The sequence below is a fragment of the Urtica dioica genome, chromosome 7 (genome assembly GCF_054948205.1).
Source record: "Urtica dioica subsp. dioica isolate 48M chromosome 7, U.dioica_male_clone48M_v1_H2, whole genome shotgun sequence".
Taxonomy (NCBI): domain Eukaryota; kingdom Viridiplantae; phylum Streptophyta; class Magnoliopsida; order Rosales; family Urticaceae; genus Urtica; species Urtica dioica.
Window position 1 is genome coordinate 41145376 of NC_142762.1, and position 14329 is coordinate 41159704.

The 14329-nt window shown below is 33.3% G+C and overlaps 1 protein-coding gene across 1 annotated transcript; it reads right to left on the reverse strand.

Moving 5' to 3' along the window:
* Positions 1 to 2433: 2433 nt before the first annotated feature.
* Positions 2434 to 12898, reverse strand: LOC149391654 (floral homeotic protein GLOBOSA-like). Its single transcript, XM_089620032.1, has 8 exons — positions 12711 to 12898; positions 12543 to 12609; positions 12098 to 12159; positions 11423 to 11615; positions 11319 to 11348; positions 11142 to 11186; positions 10744 to 10876; positions 2434 to 2636 (listed from the first exon to the last, which is right to left on the reverse strand). The coding sequence occupies exons 1-8, from the start codon at positions 12896 to 12898 to the stop codon at positions 2434 to 2436; spliced, it is 921 nt and encodes a 306-aa protein (XP_089476158.1).
* Between the last annotated feature and the right edge of the window lie 1431 nt (positions 12899 to 14329).

The following is a 14329-nucleotide window of genomic DNA, read 5'->3' on the forward strand; positions in this document are numbered from 1 at the left end:
TTGGGGATAATGGCAGTTTTGGAAGACTAATTAATTTTGACCATTTACTTAAATAAGTATATACTTTGGTTATTATTTTAATCTACACCTTTTAAGGGCTAGTTATTAACAAATCTCATAAAATATTGGTATAAATGATTTGTCCATACATTCCCCTTCAATTTGCCTATAAATGTTGATGAGTACAAGTTTGATGACGAGATACTCAAGGACTTTCTCGATCGGCCAATCTTTTTGTTAATAGATCAACTAATCGATGAGAAGTATACACATAGATTGTGTTGATAATCTTTTCGTCCAACTTTACCTGGATGATGTAACATCTACTTCAGCGTTATTAATCTCATCTCGGTGAAAAAGATTTTGACTTATGCTGATAGTTACTTGTTATCACAATAAAATTGCATGGTTGGTCCAAATAAGCTTGCAAATGACATGAGCCATAACTTTATTTTCTTCCGCTGGGGATCTTCCAGAAAGATCAAACTATATTTTTATCGTGCCAAGTCATAAGAATTTCCCATACAAACGTACAATCATAAGTGGATTTGCGATCGTCAAAGGATCCATCCCAAAATGTATTAGTAAACGATGACACCATTTTTATCATTGTTGTTTTCAAATTCACTACTACAAATTGATTGTTGATTTTACAACACTTAAAAGCTGTTGTGAAATGATTCTACAACACTTATGTACCGTTGTGTAATCCAGTGTTATAGAAAGGTTTTTACAACACTTAATTAACCATTGTAGAATCCTGGGGATTCTACAACGCTTAGCTAACCGTTGTGTAATCTAGTATTTTACAACGGTTAACTAAGCGTTGTAAATGCTTTTACAACGGTCCATACTGTCTATTTTTTTTACAACAGAACATAATAATCGTTGTAAAAGCACTCATATTTTACAACACTTCAAAATAACTGTTGTGAAATGTTTACTTTTCACAATGTTAGATCTGAATATCACGAGTGAAAACCATCACCTAATTCCATAACCGAATCATGTTGAATATTTAAGAAAGCATAAAACAATAGCGGAAGCGTACCTGATGAATCCATGACGGTTGGTCTTCCAGATCAACACGTATTTCTCTGAGAGTCCCTTCAGTTCTCTCTGGCTCACTCTGACGACGGGATATCAAGAATGACAAGAATGTTACGTGTGACCTGGGGACCAGCCGTATTTATAGAGAAACCCTAGGTTACCCTAGTGGGCTTCCTATTTCAATCCATCACTGAAATAGAAGCTCATAATGAGTCTACACATTAAAGGCCCACAACCTGTTAGATACATTATTAAAGCCCAATAACCGTACACCAAATTAGATCACTTTTAACGGGCCATCTTTATTGACAGTTCACAACACATAATTATTTAACATATAAGCCCAACGTTGGATTAAAGATCCAACACACAATACTTAATTTAAGTGTTGTGAAAAGTCCGTTGTGTAATCCACAGTTTGTAGTAGTGAAAGTAGAATGCTCTAATGGGAATTTGTTTGAGATATCTCGGGGATGTAAGTTGCATTGAGATGACCTTGAGATAGCATGGTGTTGAAATGCAAAAATGTTACAATAATTATCCTATGAAAAATATTAGGTACCAATCTACAAAGTGCCGAGCACATAAATTTTTTAGGCATGATTGTCTTTAAACATAGACGAATCTAATATAAGAGAGAAATTAAATCGAGGGTGCTACATGATAGGTACAACTTCTAGCGTGTGTTTGTGTCCACCTCCTCTTCTTTATTGCTTTGTTTTCCTTTTATAGTAGTGAGTATGAAGATCATGAAGTGATAAGGCCCATAATGTGGTAGTTACTTTATAACTTCTCATTGTTTGCAAGTGGGTGATTATTTTGCATAACCGTTCATGAGTTATTTTTATTGAAATAACCGCCGAGCACATGTTCTCGGGCGGTTATTATTTGAATTATGATGTGACCATGTTATCTTAGTTTGATTAGTCTTTAGCCTATCAGCTTTTTTTATTTTCAAAGTTCAACTCGGTAGGGTTTCGTTTTTACCTTATGAACATGTAGTTCCTAATTTCATTTGTCCCTCGGGCCTATTTGATTTGGGCTCAATGCTAAATTCATGCTATACTCTGTATTTCAGTAGCTCGGTACTTCAGTAACTCAGTACCTCTGTAGCTTGGTACTTCAGACATAACTAAGTACCTTAGGCATAGCTAAGTACCTGTGAGAATTTTGAGAGTAATACATGACGAATGCATAAAGTGATTTATTATGGAGCTAACTTCGAACGTCATTGAAAGCCTCACGTGTCTACTAGATCTCCTTCAAATATTTTTTCTTTGCTTTACAAGTTCAATTAAAGTATTACTTGGTAAGCATTCATTTTTCCTCAACAAGATCCAAATATTTTTGGTAGCCATATTTGCTAATAATTTTTAATCTCACTCACACGAGGGATTGCTTCAATTTCTCCATTATCCTCTCGAAGTCTTGAGGAAATTCCGGCTCCGAAGACTCAGAAAGCTCTCCAAATTTTTTCTCCAAGAAGCCCTCGATCTCTGGATCACACTTCTTTAATGATAGTACGGCACTTTGGGTTGTCTGCCTACGCCTCGTAGAACCGAAACATACGCTTTCCCTTCTCTTCTCTAAAATAAAAATGGGTTATCAAGGTATATAGCCACATGCTATAGGGAATTGAGATTTAGCTCACATTTGGTTAATTTCTTGTAAATAGCCAAGTGGACTTATTAACAGATTAGTAAAATACTTATTTAACCCAGTCAAATTCCCGCCCATTATTTTCAGTCAATTAATTTAAATGGAAAACAAATATTCGGCCATAACTACTCGCGCAAATCGAGGGAGCATCATTAATACCGAAAATCAAACATCACACGCAACCATAATCTTCACGCGACCCAGAAAAAAAAAAACCTCTCGACCGAAACCCTAAAATCCATTAAAAGTTCTAAGCAAAAATATCTACTAGCGATTGAAGAACAAAGAGATTTGAACCCCGACGGCGACAAACAAGGTAAGAAAGAACCATTAATGTTCGGGCAATTATTTTTTTAATATGTTGGTTGCTTTGAGAATTTTTGTCGATAAAAAAAACATTTTCGTTATATCAAAAGGGGTTTTCATAATTGGGTTTCAAAAAATGGAAAATGACTGTCATTTATGGTTGTGTAAATTAGTTCGAGTGAAAGTGTAGTGAAAGATGTTAATGGCCGAATAGGTTTAAAATCTGGAAGAAAGGGAAAAAAATGGGTCTTTGGATTTTATTTCTCTATGCCGAGTGTTTATGAGTGTAAGTGTGTTTGAAATTTTTTCTTATCCTTTATTGTTTTTCAAGTTTTGATTTATTTTGCATGCGTGATTGTTTTGGTTTTCCAGATCGAGATTATTTACACAAATAAGAAGAAATGGCCAAAAAGTCTCCCGCCAAGAAGAAGGTCAACACCGAAATCAGAAAAGAGAAAGAGATGAAGTAAATGTAAATATATTGTAAATGTAAGCTTACTTACAAATATGTTCTTGTGCCATGGTGAATAGACGGTTATGAAAAATAGTGAGAAAGAAATTTGGACGTTCAACAATTAATCTGGAATTATCAAACAAGCTGAAGGGAATACAATTTGAATGTAAAATTTGCGGCCAAAAAAAGGGATCAGGAAAAATGGAGCCAAAATAAATATCAGATTTTCAATAAATGGAAAATATTGAAAGATTGTAATTTAATGCTATTAACCGAAAATAGAAACCAAATCAACTAGAAACATGCGGCTGGAACTTTCAAAATCTGCTGAAAAATTCAAATTCCACGTTTAAAAACTTGCCTAATCTGTTTGAATATTTGATTCAAATTTAAAAAAAAATAACTGCCTAATTAAAAAACTTGGCCTAAATTATTAAGGGCAAACATGTAAAAATAGGCAGTTAATAGGCTGTCATGTATGCAAATTGGCTATTTACAAAGTATTTACCAAAAGTTGGCTAATTTACAATTCCTATAGTTTGGCTTACATAGCCAATTTTTTGAATAAAAATCTAGCAAAATTGAAGCATGGTCCGACCCGCACTCCGGCTTTACTAAACATGCAAATCCATTTCGGGCTCGCAATAACTCTATCTAACCTCTCTCGAATGTGAATATCGCGGTCCCTTCTCTCTGTCCAAGTGAAATGACCACCTTGAGCGCCCAAATCAATTCCTCCAGACTTAGTCATAAAATTCCGGAGAATCCCATACTTGTCCCAATTAGCCACTCTACCACCATCACTAGTACAAAATGTTGGATTCTACAACTCATATTCTACAACACTTATGGCTAAGCCTTGTAGAAGTTTGGTGTTTCTACAACACTTATAGCTATAAGCATTGTAGAAGCTTGTGTTTTTACAACGCTAATGACTAAGTGTTGTAGAAGCTTGTTGTTTTTACAACACTTACTATAAGTGTTGTAAAATTTCACCATATTTTAGATCTCCTACAACGCTTGGACTATCCGTTGTAGAATGTGTTTTTCTTTCCCCGGCGAGAGCTTCTACAACGGATAATTTAAATGTTGTGGGATTAGTGACATTTAATAAACCTCACCGCGGCGAGAATCATTCTTTACCGTGGCGAGAACCTCCTACAATGGATAGGATATCCATTGTACATTCTCGCTGCGGTGAAGAAGGATACACTAGGACAAAAAACGTCATCCGGTGCGACGATTGTCGCACCAAATACCTCATATGTCACACCTAATAGTTTATTAGGTGCGACATTAGGTGCGACAATGTCGCACCTAAAAATCCGTTGCTAAAGGCATGTCGCACCTAATAACCATACCTTTAGGTGCGACATTGTCGTACCGAATATGTTATTTTAATTAAAAAAAATTACAAAATCAGAAATAGAGGGGCGGGGATGCTGATCTAGGCGGCGGGGCGGGGGGCTGGTCCAGGCGGCGGTAGGGCGGGCGGGCAGGGGGCTGGTCCAGGCGGCGGGGCGGGGCTGGTCCAGGCGGCGGCGGGGCAGGCTGGGAGAGAGAGACAGAATGAGAGACGGCCGGTGAGACAGAGAGAGAGAGAAATAGAGGGGGACGTACCAGGGAGGGCCGACAACGGCAGAGCGGATAAGGACGGCGGCGGGGGCTGGCTGAGAGATAGGGAGACAGAGTGAGACGGTGAGAGAGAGAGAGAGAGAGAGAGAGAGAGAGAGTGAGAGACGGCCGGTTAGACAGAGAGAGAGAGAGATGGGGACGTACCAGGATGGGCCGGCAGCGGCGGAGCAAGGAGGGACGGCGGCGGGGGCTGGCTGAGAGAGAGAGACATTGTGAGACGGTGAGAGAGTGAGAGACGGCCGGTGAGACAGAGAGAGAGGGGCACTTACCAAGGAGGGCCGGGAGCGGCGGAGCGGGGAAGGACGGCGGCGGGGGCTGGCTGAGAGAGAGACAGAGTGAGACGGTGAGAGAGAGAGAGAGAGAGAGAGTGAATGTGTGAAAAAAAGAGAAAGGTCGGGTTTAAAACCCTAAACCTATTGGGTGCGACATTGTCGCACCCAATATGAAATCCCAGATCCAAAAAAAATTCGGCAGGATTCGCTAACAACGTTAAATTTAAAACCTATTGGGTGCGACATTTGTTGCACCTAAAGGTATTAGTGCGACAATTTCATATTAGGTGCGACATTGTCCCACCGAATAACACTAAACATTAGCGAAATTTTTAGTCATCCGGATGAGTATCCGGTGCGACATGTCGCACCTAATACCCTTCTGCACCCAATATGTTAATTTGTTGTAGTGATACATCGCCGCGGTGAGAAATTCTGAAATTTTTGAAAATTGGATAATGAAATTGTGACGACCTGACTTTTCGGACTGTCTTACTTATCTTACTTTTTAAACTTTAGAAAATTCTTTAAAAAACTAGGAGGAATTTTTTTATAAAAACACATCGAAACAAGACGAACCAAAATTTTAAAGATCTTAAAAAGAAACAAAAGCATTTAAGAAAAATATGAAGATTGCATATCAAACATTTCATGAGAAGTACTTAACCAAAATTGAATATACAAATTTAAAACTAAACATAGCGGCAAAAATACTAAAACATAATCCATCTAAGTCTCAACGAAATTAGAAAACTCTTTGAAACTTCATAACTTTGAAATACTTGAAAATAAAAACTTTAATTTTTTTTTTCGTAAAGACTTGTAGCGGAAGACTTATTCTGTAAATGAAAACCATAACCCAACCATCTCGCTATCGACGCTGGTAGTCCGCCCTGTTCAGTTCATTGCAAGTTGTTTACCTACAACACAAACGTATATTTTTTTTTCCGAAGAAATGAGCTTACGCTCAGCGAGAATAATACAAAGCTCACAAAATAACATGAGTAATGCAATGCATGAACCGGTTATTAGTATTTTAAAACTAATTGGTGACTTGATCTTTCTTTTCTTGATTCTATTAACTTTTATTTCGAGGTGCCCCTAGGGTAGTCGTACCTATTTCAGTGCGCACTTTAGAGACGAAGATATGACGTTGCAAGGTCCCACACTTCGCTCTATTTAATAAACATATTAGGGCCTCGGCCCGAGAAATTTCTCCATTTGAGCCTCGGCCCGGGAAACTTCTCATTGATACCTCTCGAAGCGGTACGACTCCCTTACTTATCTTTATCTTTTCACTTTGAGAATTACGTTACATACAGATATGACATGCAAATAAAAACTTTCATGCATATCCTCATACAAAAACATAACTAAATAATAAAGCATGTACATTCTCAAATCTACTTTAACTTAACATCACATAGCTTACCAGACATAAAATCACTACTTTAAATTACATCTAATAAATAGCATGATCACATAACTTGCAAATCATAGCTCACTCAAATATCAAACCACAAAAGAACAAACACGCCATCAGATAGTAAAACGCATACTTAAGTATATTAAACTACATATAAGACATGTCATAAATAATATGTTCATCAAATTTATTTTTGAACTAATTTGTGTTGCAGTGAGATTATTCTCACATAGATATCGGAGGTTACGATCGTAGATCATCGAAAGAATTGGATGCTCAAAACGACTCGGAACCTAAAAGGAATAAAATGCTACCGGGGATCAGCTAAGGAAAGGAGTCAAGACATAATTTAGGTTCTGGAAATTTTTCGAACGAGATTTGACGTGAAATTATGAAAATACCCTTGACTATTAGGGTTTCGGGGAAAAACTAAAACTCTGGTAAAACCTTTGTAAAAATTTTAGTAAGTATAAACGTGATTTTGAGAACCTTTAGGAGAAGGTAGGGGTGAAACTGGATCGGTTCGGTTCGGTTTTTGACATTTTTAGTATCCGAATCCGAATTTTCGGTTTTTAAAAACTCGGTCCAGTATCCGGTCCAATTTAGTCTAAAACCGAAATTCGGTTATCCGAATATTCGGTTATCCGGTTTCTTAAATCCAGTATCCAGTCCAGTATCCAGTTTTTAAAATTCGGTTATCCAGTTTGTAAAATTTCAGATCCAGTTTAATATCCAATTTTATAAAATGGATATTCAGTTTCTAAAATCCAAATCCGGTTTGTAAAAATTCAAAAAACGAGTACAAATCACTCTTATAAAGCTCCAAAATGACAATACATAATCTAAAACTGAGTAAAAAAAATAAAATTCAAAAGGATACTCGTCTCCAACTACATGAACATGCAAATATCATAATATAAAATTAAAATTACAACCCTAATGATCATAATAAACCATACAACGATTGAATTTGTGTGTTACTTTTATAGATCACATAATCAAGTTGTAGTAGCAGTAGGAGTTGATATATGAGAAGTTTGTTCTTCTATGACAACTTGATCATCATCTGTTAATAATAATGACATAAATTTAAAATAAATTTGTTTTAATAAACAAACAACAAATGAATATATCAAATAACTTATCAAATTAATTATCTTACCCAAAACAACTTGCTTAGAATCATTTAGTGCTTCCACTTCAGTAAAATCTGATTTGGGAAAAAAATAAAAACGCTAGGTCTCTCTCAAAATTAGATCAAGTCTTTTTTTTAATATATATTTATTTTTAATTAAAAAAAATCGGTTAAATAACCGATATCCAGATTTTTCCAAAATCAAATCCGATATCCGGTCCAGTTTTGTAAACCGGATCGGTTATCCGAATCCGAATTTCGGTTAGCTGACGTGGCTCCAAATTTCGGTTTCGGTTCGGTTTGGATATCGGTTTTATCCGATTTTCGGTTCGGTTTTGTACAGCCCTAGGAGAAGGTACCACGGTCAAAATAAAATCGGAACTATTTATTAATAATTAAACAAGTATAACATCTTATTTTAAAAACTTGTGAAAAACTGGTCTGCGAACCGATCGTAAAATATTATGTATAGTATGAAAATATTTTTAGATTACTTTTTTAAAAATAAGACATGTAAAAATAGTGTTTCCAAAAAGAATCAACCCAAAATAATAATTTTTGAATCCACAGTAAATGTTTTAAAGTCTGAAAATCGGAAATAGGCCAGACCAGTGAATCAGGTCTGTGCACTGATTTGAAAATAATCGGAAAATATTATGTATTTCATAAAAATATTTTTCGATTAATGATTTAGATAGAAGACATTTAAACCTAACTTTTACAAAAAGATTCGATGCAATAGAACGATTTTTGAAACCATAGTAAGAAACAATTTTTATTGAATCCGAAACATATAGAAGAAATACATACCTATTTTTTTCAATGATTGAGTTGTCTATCTAGGGCTATGAATTTCCAAAGAATAAGAAGAATATGGGAGAGAGAGCAGAGAGGAAGCGTGGAAAGAAAAGAAGTATATATATATATATATATATATATATATATATATATATATATATATAAGACTTGATTAAACCCTAAAAGCTCAAACTTACTCTTAATATATTAATTATTATTTTTATTATATATAAATATATATCACGTACACACACTTAATATAAATTAGCCTTATATAAACTAATATATAATTTATACATAAATAACTTATATTATACACATATTCCCAAAATAACACATACATATATACCTCATACACATATAACATATGTCATATATATTATATTGTACGCGTATATCATATATATATATATATATGATATATGATATATATTCCATAAATTAAAAGATTCGAACTCACCTTATTAATACTTAATGGCGTAATAATTATATAATAATAATATATAAAATTACATGTAAAAATATAAATATACTCCACATAATTTTTGTTTCCTTTGGATTCAAATCCAAGTGAAGTGCTAGAGAAGGCTCTTTAATCTCACACATTCTACATATCTTAAAAAATAAAATTTCAAATCTAGGTATGAAATTTTTAAATCGTTACTAGCTTGAATTTTAGGGGTTTCACAGAAACTCTACCGTTTTAGAAGCTTCTACAACGGATCCATAAGCATTGTAGAAGTCGTGAAACTTCTACAACGGATCCATAAGCGTTGTAGAAGTCGTGAAGCTTCTACAAACGCATGTTTAAGCGTTGTAAAATCATTTTACAACTGTTTTTAAGCGTTGTAGGATCCCAGTTTTATATTAGTGCATCTTTAAGATCTCTCACAAAAAATCAAGGTCTCCTTACTCTTAAAGTGATCGAGCATTCCATCCCAAAAGGATTGATTTTGACTTGGCTGATTCTTTTTTTTTTTTCATATTAATTTTCAAATACATTTTAGGTGTTTATGAGTATTTTATAGTTGTGTTTATTTCTGTTTATTGTTTTTGGTAATTTCTACCCGATTTAAAGGTTTATTTGTGTTAATATCATTATATATATAATTTCAGTTTATGTATTTATATTTTGGTTAATTCGTGTTAATTTCGGTTTATTTGCATTTTATGAAGTCACTACTTCGGGCAGAGCGGGACGATGTGGAGGCGGTGAAAGTGAGGGAAGCTCTGTGTCTCCGATTGGAGAATTAACGGCTCGAGACGGATGACAAGTTGCCTCTGCAATGAAGATCGATAGTGAAGATCTCATAATATTTTTATCGAATTTGTTAATCTATTAATAGAAGAGTTATTTATTGTAATTTTTTATTTTATTTTATTTTATTTTATTTTTGTTAATTAATTTATACTCGGTAACAATTTTTCCTTTAATGAAAGGTATTCTTGTTTGATCAAATTGGTTAATGTAGTTTATTGACTATTTTACAAAATAAATTAAACATCTACTATTTTGAATTTTATGTTTCTGATTGCCATTGTATCTGAATTGGATCACCCTGAAACGTCACTCCTCTATTTTACTTCCATTTGAAGAAAGAAAAAAGAAAAATTACCTTAAACCTCAAGCGCAAAGTATTTTATAAATTAGGAAACTGAATGGTATATATATAAGACGATTTCATTAGGCAATTTATCAATAATCTAAAATTAAGTACTAGAAATATATATATATATATATATATATATATACATATATATAGGTCACAAACAGTAGCTGAAAGCATACATATATTAATTTGATCAAACCAATCGCATAATATCAAACCAAGTATAGGTAGTCTTAAGATAGTTACAAATCAAACTATTTAATCAAATTAATCAGTTCTTACATGGCTATGCCAAGTCTAGGCTACCTAATCCATGCATTGAAAACATGATTAGTTATTATTTAGTGTAGTACTAGAGAGTTTAACGATATGTGATAGATAGAGATATGGTCAATTACGAAACCCCATGCCATGGAGGTTTGGCTGCATTGGCTGGACTCTGAAGGCAAAGGGCATGATATTATTATGGGCATTCACAATCCGTTGGTTATATTCCTCTCCCATGTTGTTGCCTTGTACGTTCATCTCAGCCTGATATTATATATAGTATAATACAATGTCAAAAATAAATCCGGCCACTGATTGATAGATATATGCATCAATGACTTTTCTTATAATGGATAACACACACAACACAATATATGGGACTTGAATGATAGATTTAGATTGACGCCAATCAAATCATCAGTATTTTTAATTTCATTCACTTCATATTGTATCATATATACATGTAACATATCTTAGTTTATATATACTTGCGTGTATATATATTTCTATACATGGATGATGAACATACCAGCTTATTTTGAAGATGCACATTCTCCGCCTCAGCTATATCTCTCTGAACAATAATCAATAGACTTTTTTTTTTCAGAATATTTATTGGTTGTGTATATATATAGCTAAACATAAACTATCTAGCAAGTAAAAGAGGAGAGAAAGATAAAGGGCATATTAAGTAAAAGTCACGTACCCTGTTCCTAAGATGCTCAACCAATTCAGCCTGGCATGAAAAATAATAAAATATAAAAGGATTTTTAATTAGATGAACATGTATATTTTAAAAGAAAAATATACTATTAATGCGGATAAATCATTTTGTTGAAAAATTAAACATTGAATACTAATTAAGGTTCTCATTATATATATATTATATATATATATACTTGCCTTCTTGTTCCGGATACATGTTAGACCATTTTCAAGAAGATTCTCCAGGGAAGCTAATTCTCGGGGGCTCAAAGATTGGACATCCTCGGCCTTGTAGTGTCTAATATATATATATATATATACATATATATATACATATATATATATAAAAAAAAACAGAGAGAGAGAAACAATGTTTGTAAGTAACACTAGAAATACAAGAGCAAGATAGTTAATTTTATTTCTATTTCTAACAAAGCCTTTAGTTAGATCAGAATTAAGAGGTTTGGATGACTAAGTATGTGTGTGTTAGAGCCTTCAAGTAAATAGTTGGAACTTGGACGTGTGTAGCACTACGTGTGACAAAGTACCTGCTTAATTAAAGAATAAAACAAGTTTAAAAAAAAAATTTATATCTACCAAATATCATTCAAAGCTTCAGATACAAAACAAACATTTTCAATTATACAATATAATACGTACGGATTCGGGCATTAAATTGTAATTGATTTAACAAACAAAAACCAACCGGTAATATACAATATAAAGCTGAACTAAAGAAGGGGATTTGACTATGAACCTATGTTAGAAAAAAGTGTATACCTCAGCTCAATATTCATGTTTTCATTTTCTTTTTTGACCCTCTCAATCTCTCGGTCCAGATCCTGCCATTAAACACATATATACAACAGATCAGTTTATTAAATATATTATATACACAACACAAAACACAGACAGATCTAATTTATAACTATGAATCGCAACAAAGTACGCCCGATCTATAAGAGTCTTATCCATAAATAAATTATATTTCATATATTCAATTGCAGTACTTCTGCTACTAATATGCTAGAATAAACTGATAAAGTGTATATCACTCACTTTTCTCAGATATTTAGAAGCTTTCAGCTATTTTATCCTCAACAAAACTATTCAAAAATATTATACGTTCACAGAGATAAAGAAAGTGAACAGACTAATCTTGTTATATATATATATATATATATATATATAAAACACACACACACAAAAGTCTTAGTATTGTCACCTCATGCTTCTCATCCCATAATCTCTGAGTTGATTGCTTGTGATAAACATCCAAGATTGAGCTAAACCTGATCATTAACACAAAAAATAAAACCCCAAGAACAAATAGTCACAATCAAGACTGAAGCTTTAAATACAAAAAATAAAAGAAAAAAAAAATCAGACATACGTTTCTGGCGGAGGATCGTTTGAATACAACTTGGAGTTGGGTCCAAAGATAACAACTGAAACTTTGGCATCGCAGAGAATAGCGATTTCTCTCGCTTTCTTCAACAGCCCATTTCTTCTCTTTGCAAACGTTACTTGTCTATTATTCTGATTCTCTATCCTCTTTATCTCAATCTTTCCTCTTCCCATCTTATAATCAATAATATATCAACCGATTTTTGTATAGATCTCTGTATGTGAAATTGCTTTGAAGAAGAAGAATAAGAAGAAGAGGAATAAAGATGAGAGAGAGAGAGAGGATGTTATGTAAATAAAGGTATAAAGAAGAAGGGTGATACAAATGAAAACTATACACGCTTTTCTATTTAGGGTTTGAGGTTGATGAACTTTCTGTGTGGCAAAAGCTGATAAGCTTTTTGAGAAACCAGTACAGTAAGAGAATAGATGGAAATTAAATAATTAAGTGAATACAGAGTACAGACATTAAATTGAATTAAATTAATTTTGGTACTCTATATTATATGTATATGCAGTTGGGATCAGGTACTATTTTGACTAAAGTTATAGACTAGTCTTTGAGAAAATAATCAAATTTTTGTGTTTTTTGGGAGCTAAAAATAAATTAGCAACTATTAAAAATCAATACCGTAGTGTCTTAAGCATGTCCAAAATAAATAAGCAACTGCTAAAAATAAATAAGCAACTATTAAAAGTTAAATTGAATATGCTTATGTTAGAGAGTGATATCGATTAAATTCAGTGATGGTTCTAGAATAGAGATATTATATACATCGATTATATATATAGTACCTATAAAGTCAAGGAATTTGAATTACTTTAAAATTGTTAATTTTTGTTCTTCTTTCTTTCAATGACATCTATAATAATATGGAAATTTCTACCATCTATGTATAGCTTGGTCCGTTTCAGAGCAAACGAGTGGCGAGCGTACAAACAGTATACAATGTCATATGTCTCAGTCACAAAGTAACGAGAAATGTGATTCTGTTAGGTATTAATTACTGCTCATAAAACTAGAAACCCTTATTTGTTGGGTCTATGTCTCTTGTGCACTCTATCCATAGCATTATTATTAGGAATGTTAGGGACACAGCATTCGGTAATAAGAGTTTAGGTATTTTTTTTTAATCTTATTTTTAGGTATTTAATTATAATAGCAGTACGAAGTAGTAATTGAAAATTACAGTATTTATAGGTGGAAGAGAGGGAATAAGTCTTTAGAGGAATTTCTTTCTCAAAATTTGAACAACTATTACTAGAATGTATTTCTCAACTCCACACTCTCATTTTCTGATTATACAATACCTATATATACGCTTTGAAAATCAGGAACGAACCATAAAAAATGTACAAGTAATTAGCTACAAATAAAAGACCATATATCACATTACATTTATTCATGATCATTATCACTAAAACAGTCGTAACTTTTTCATAAAAATTCAAACTCTATGAAACTAAAGGCATTACTCACTAAAACGGTCGTACCTTTTTCACAAAAATCCAAAAGCTATGAAATAACGGCATTGAAACGTAGACTTAAAGGGCTTTAAAATGGTATAATATATGCTTAATTCCATATCCGTTTGCTCCTTCAAA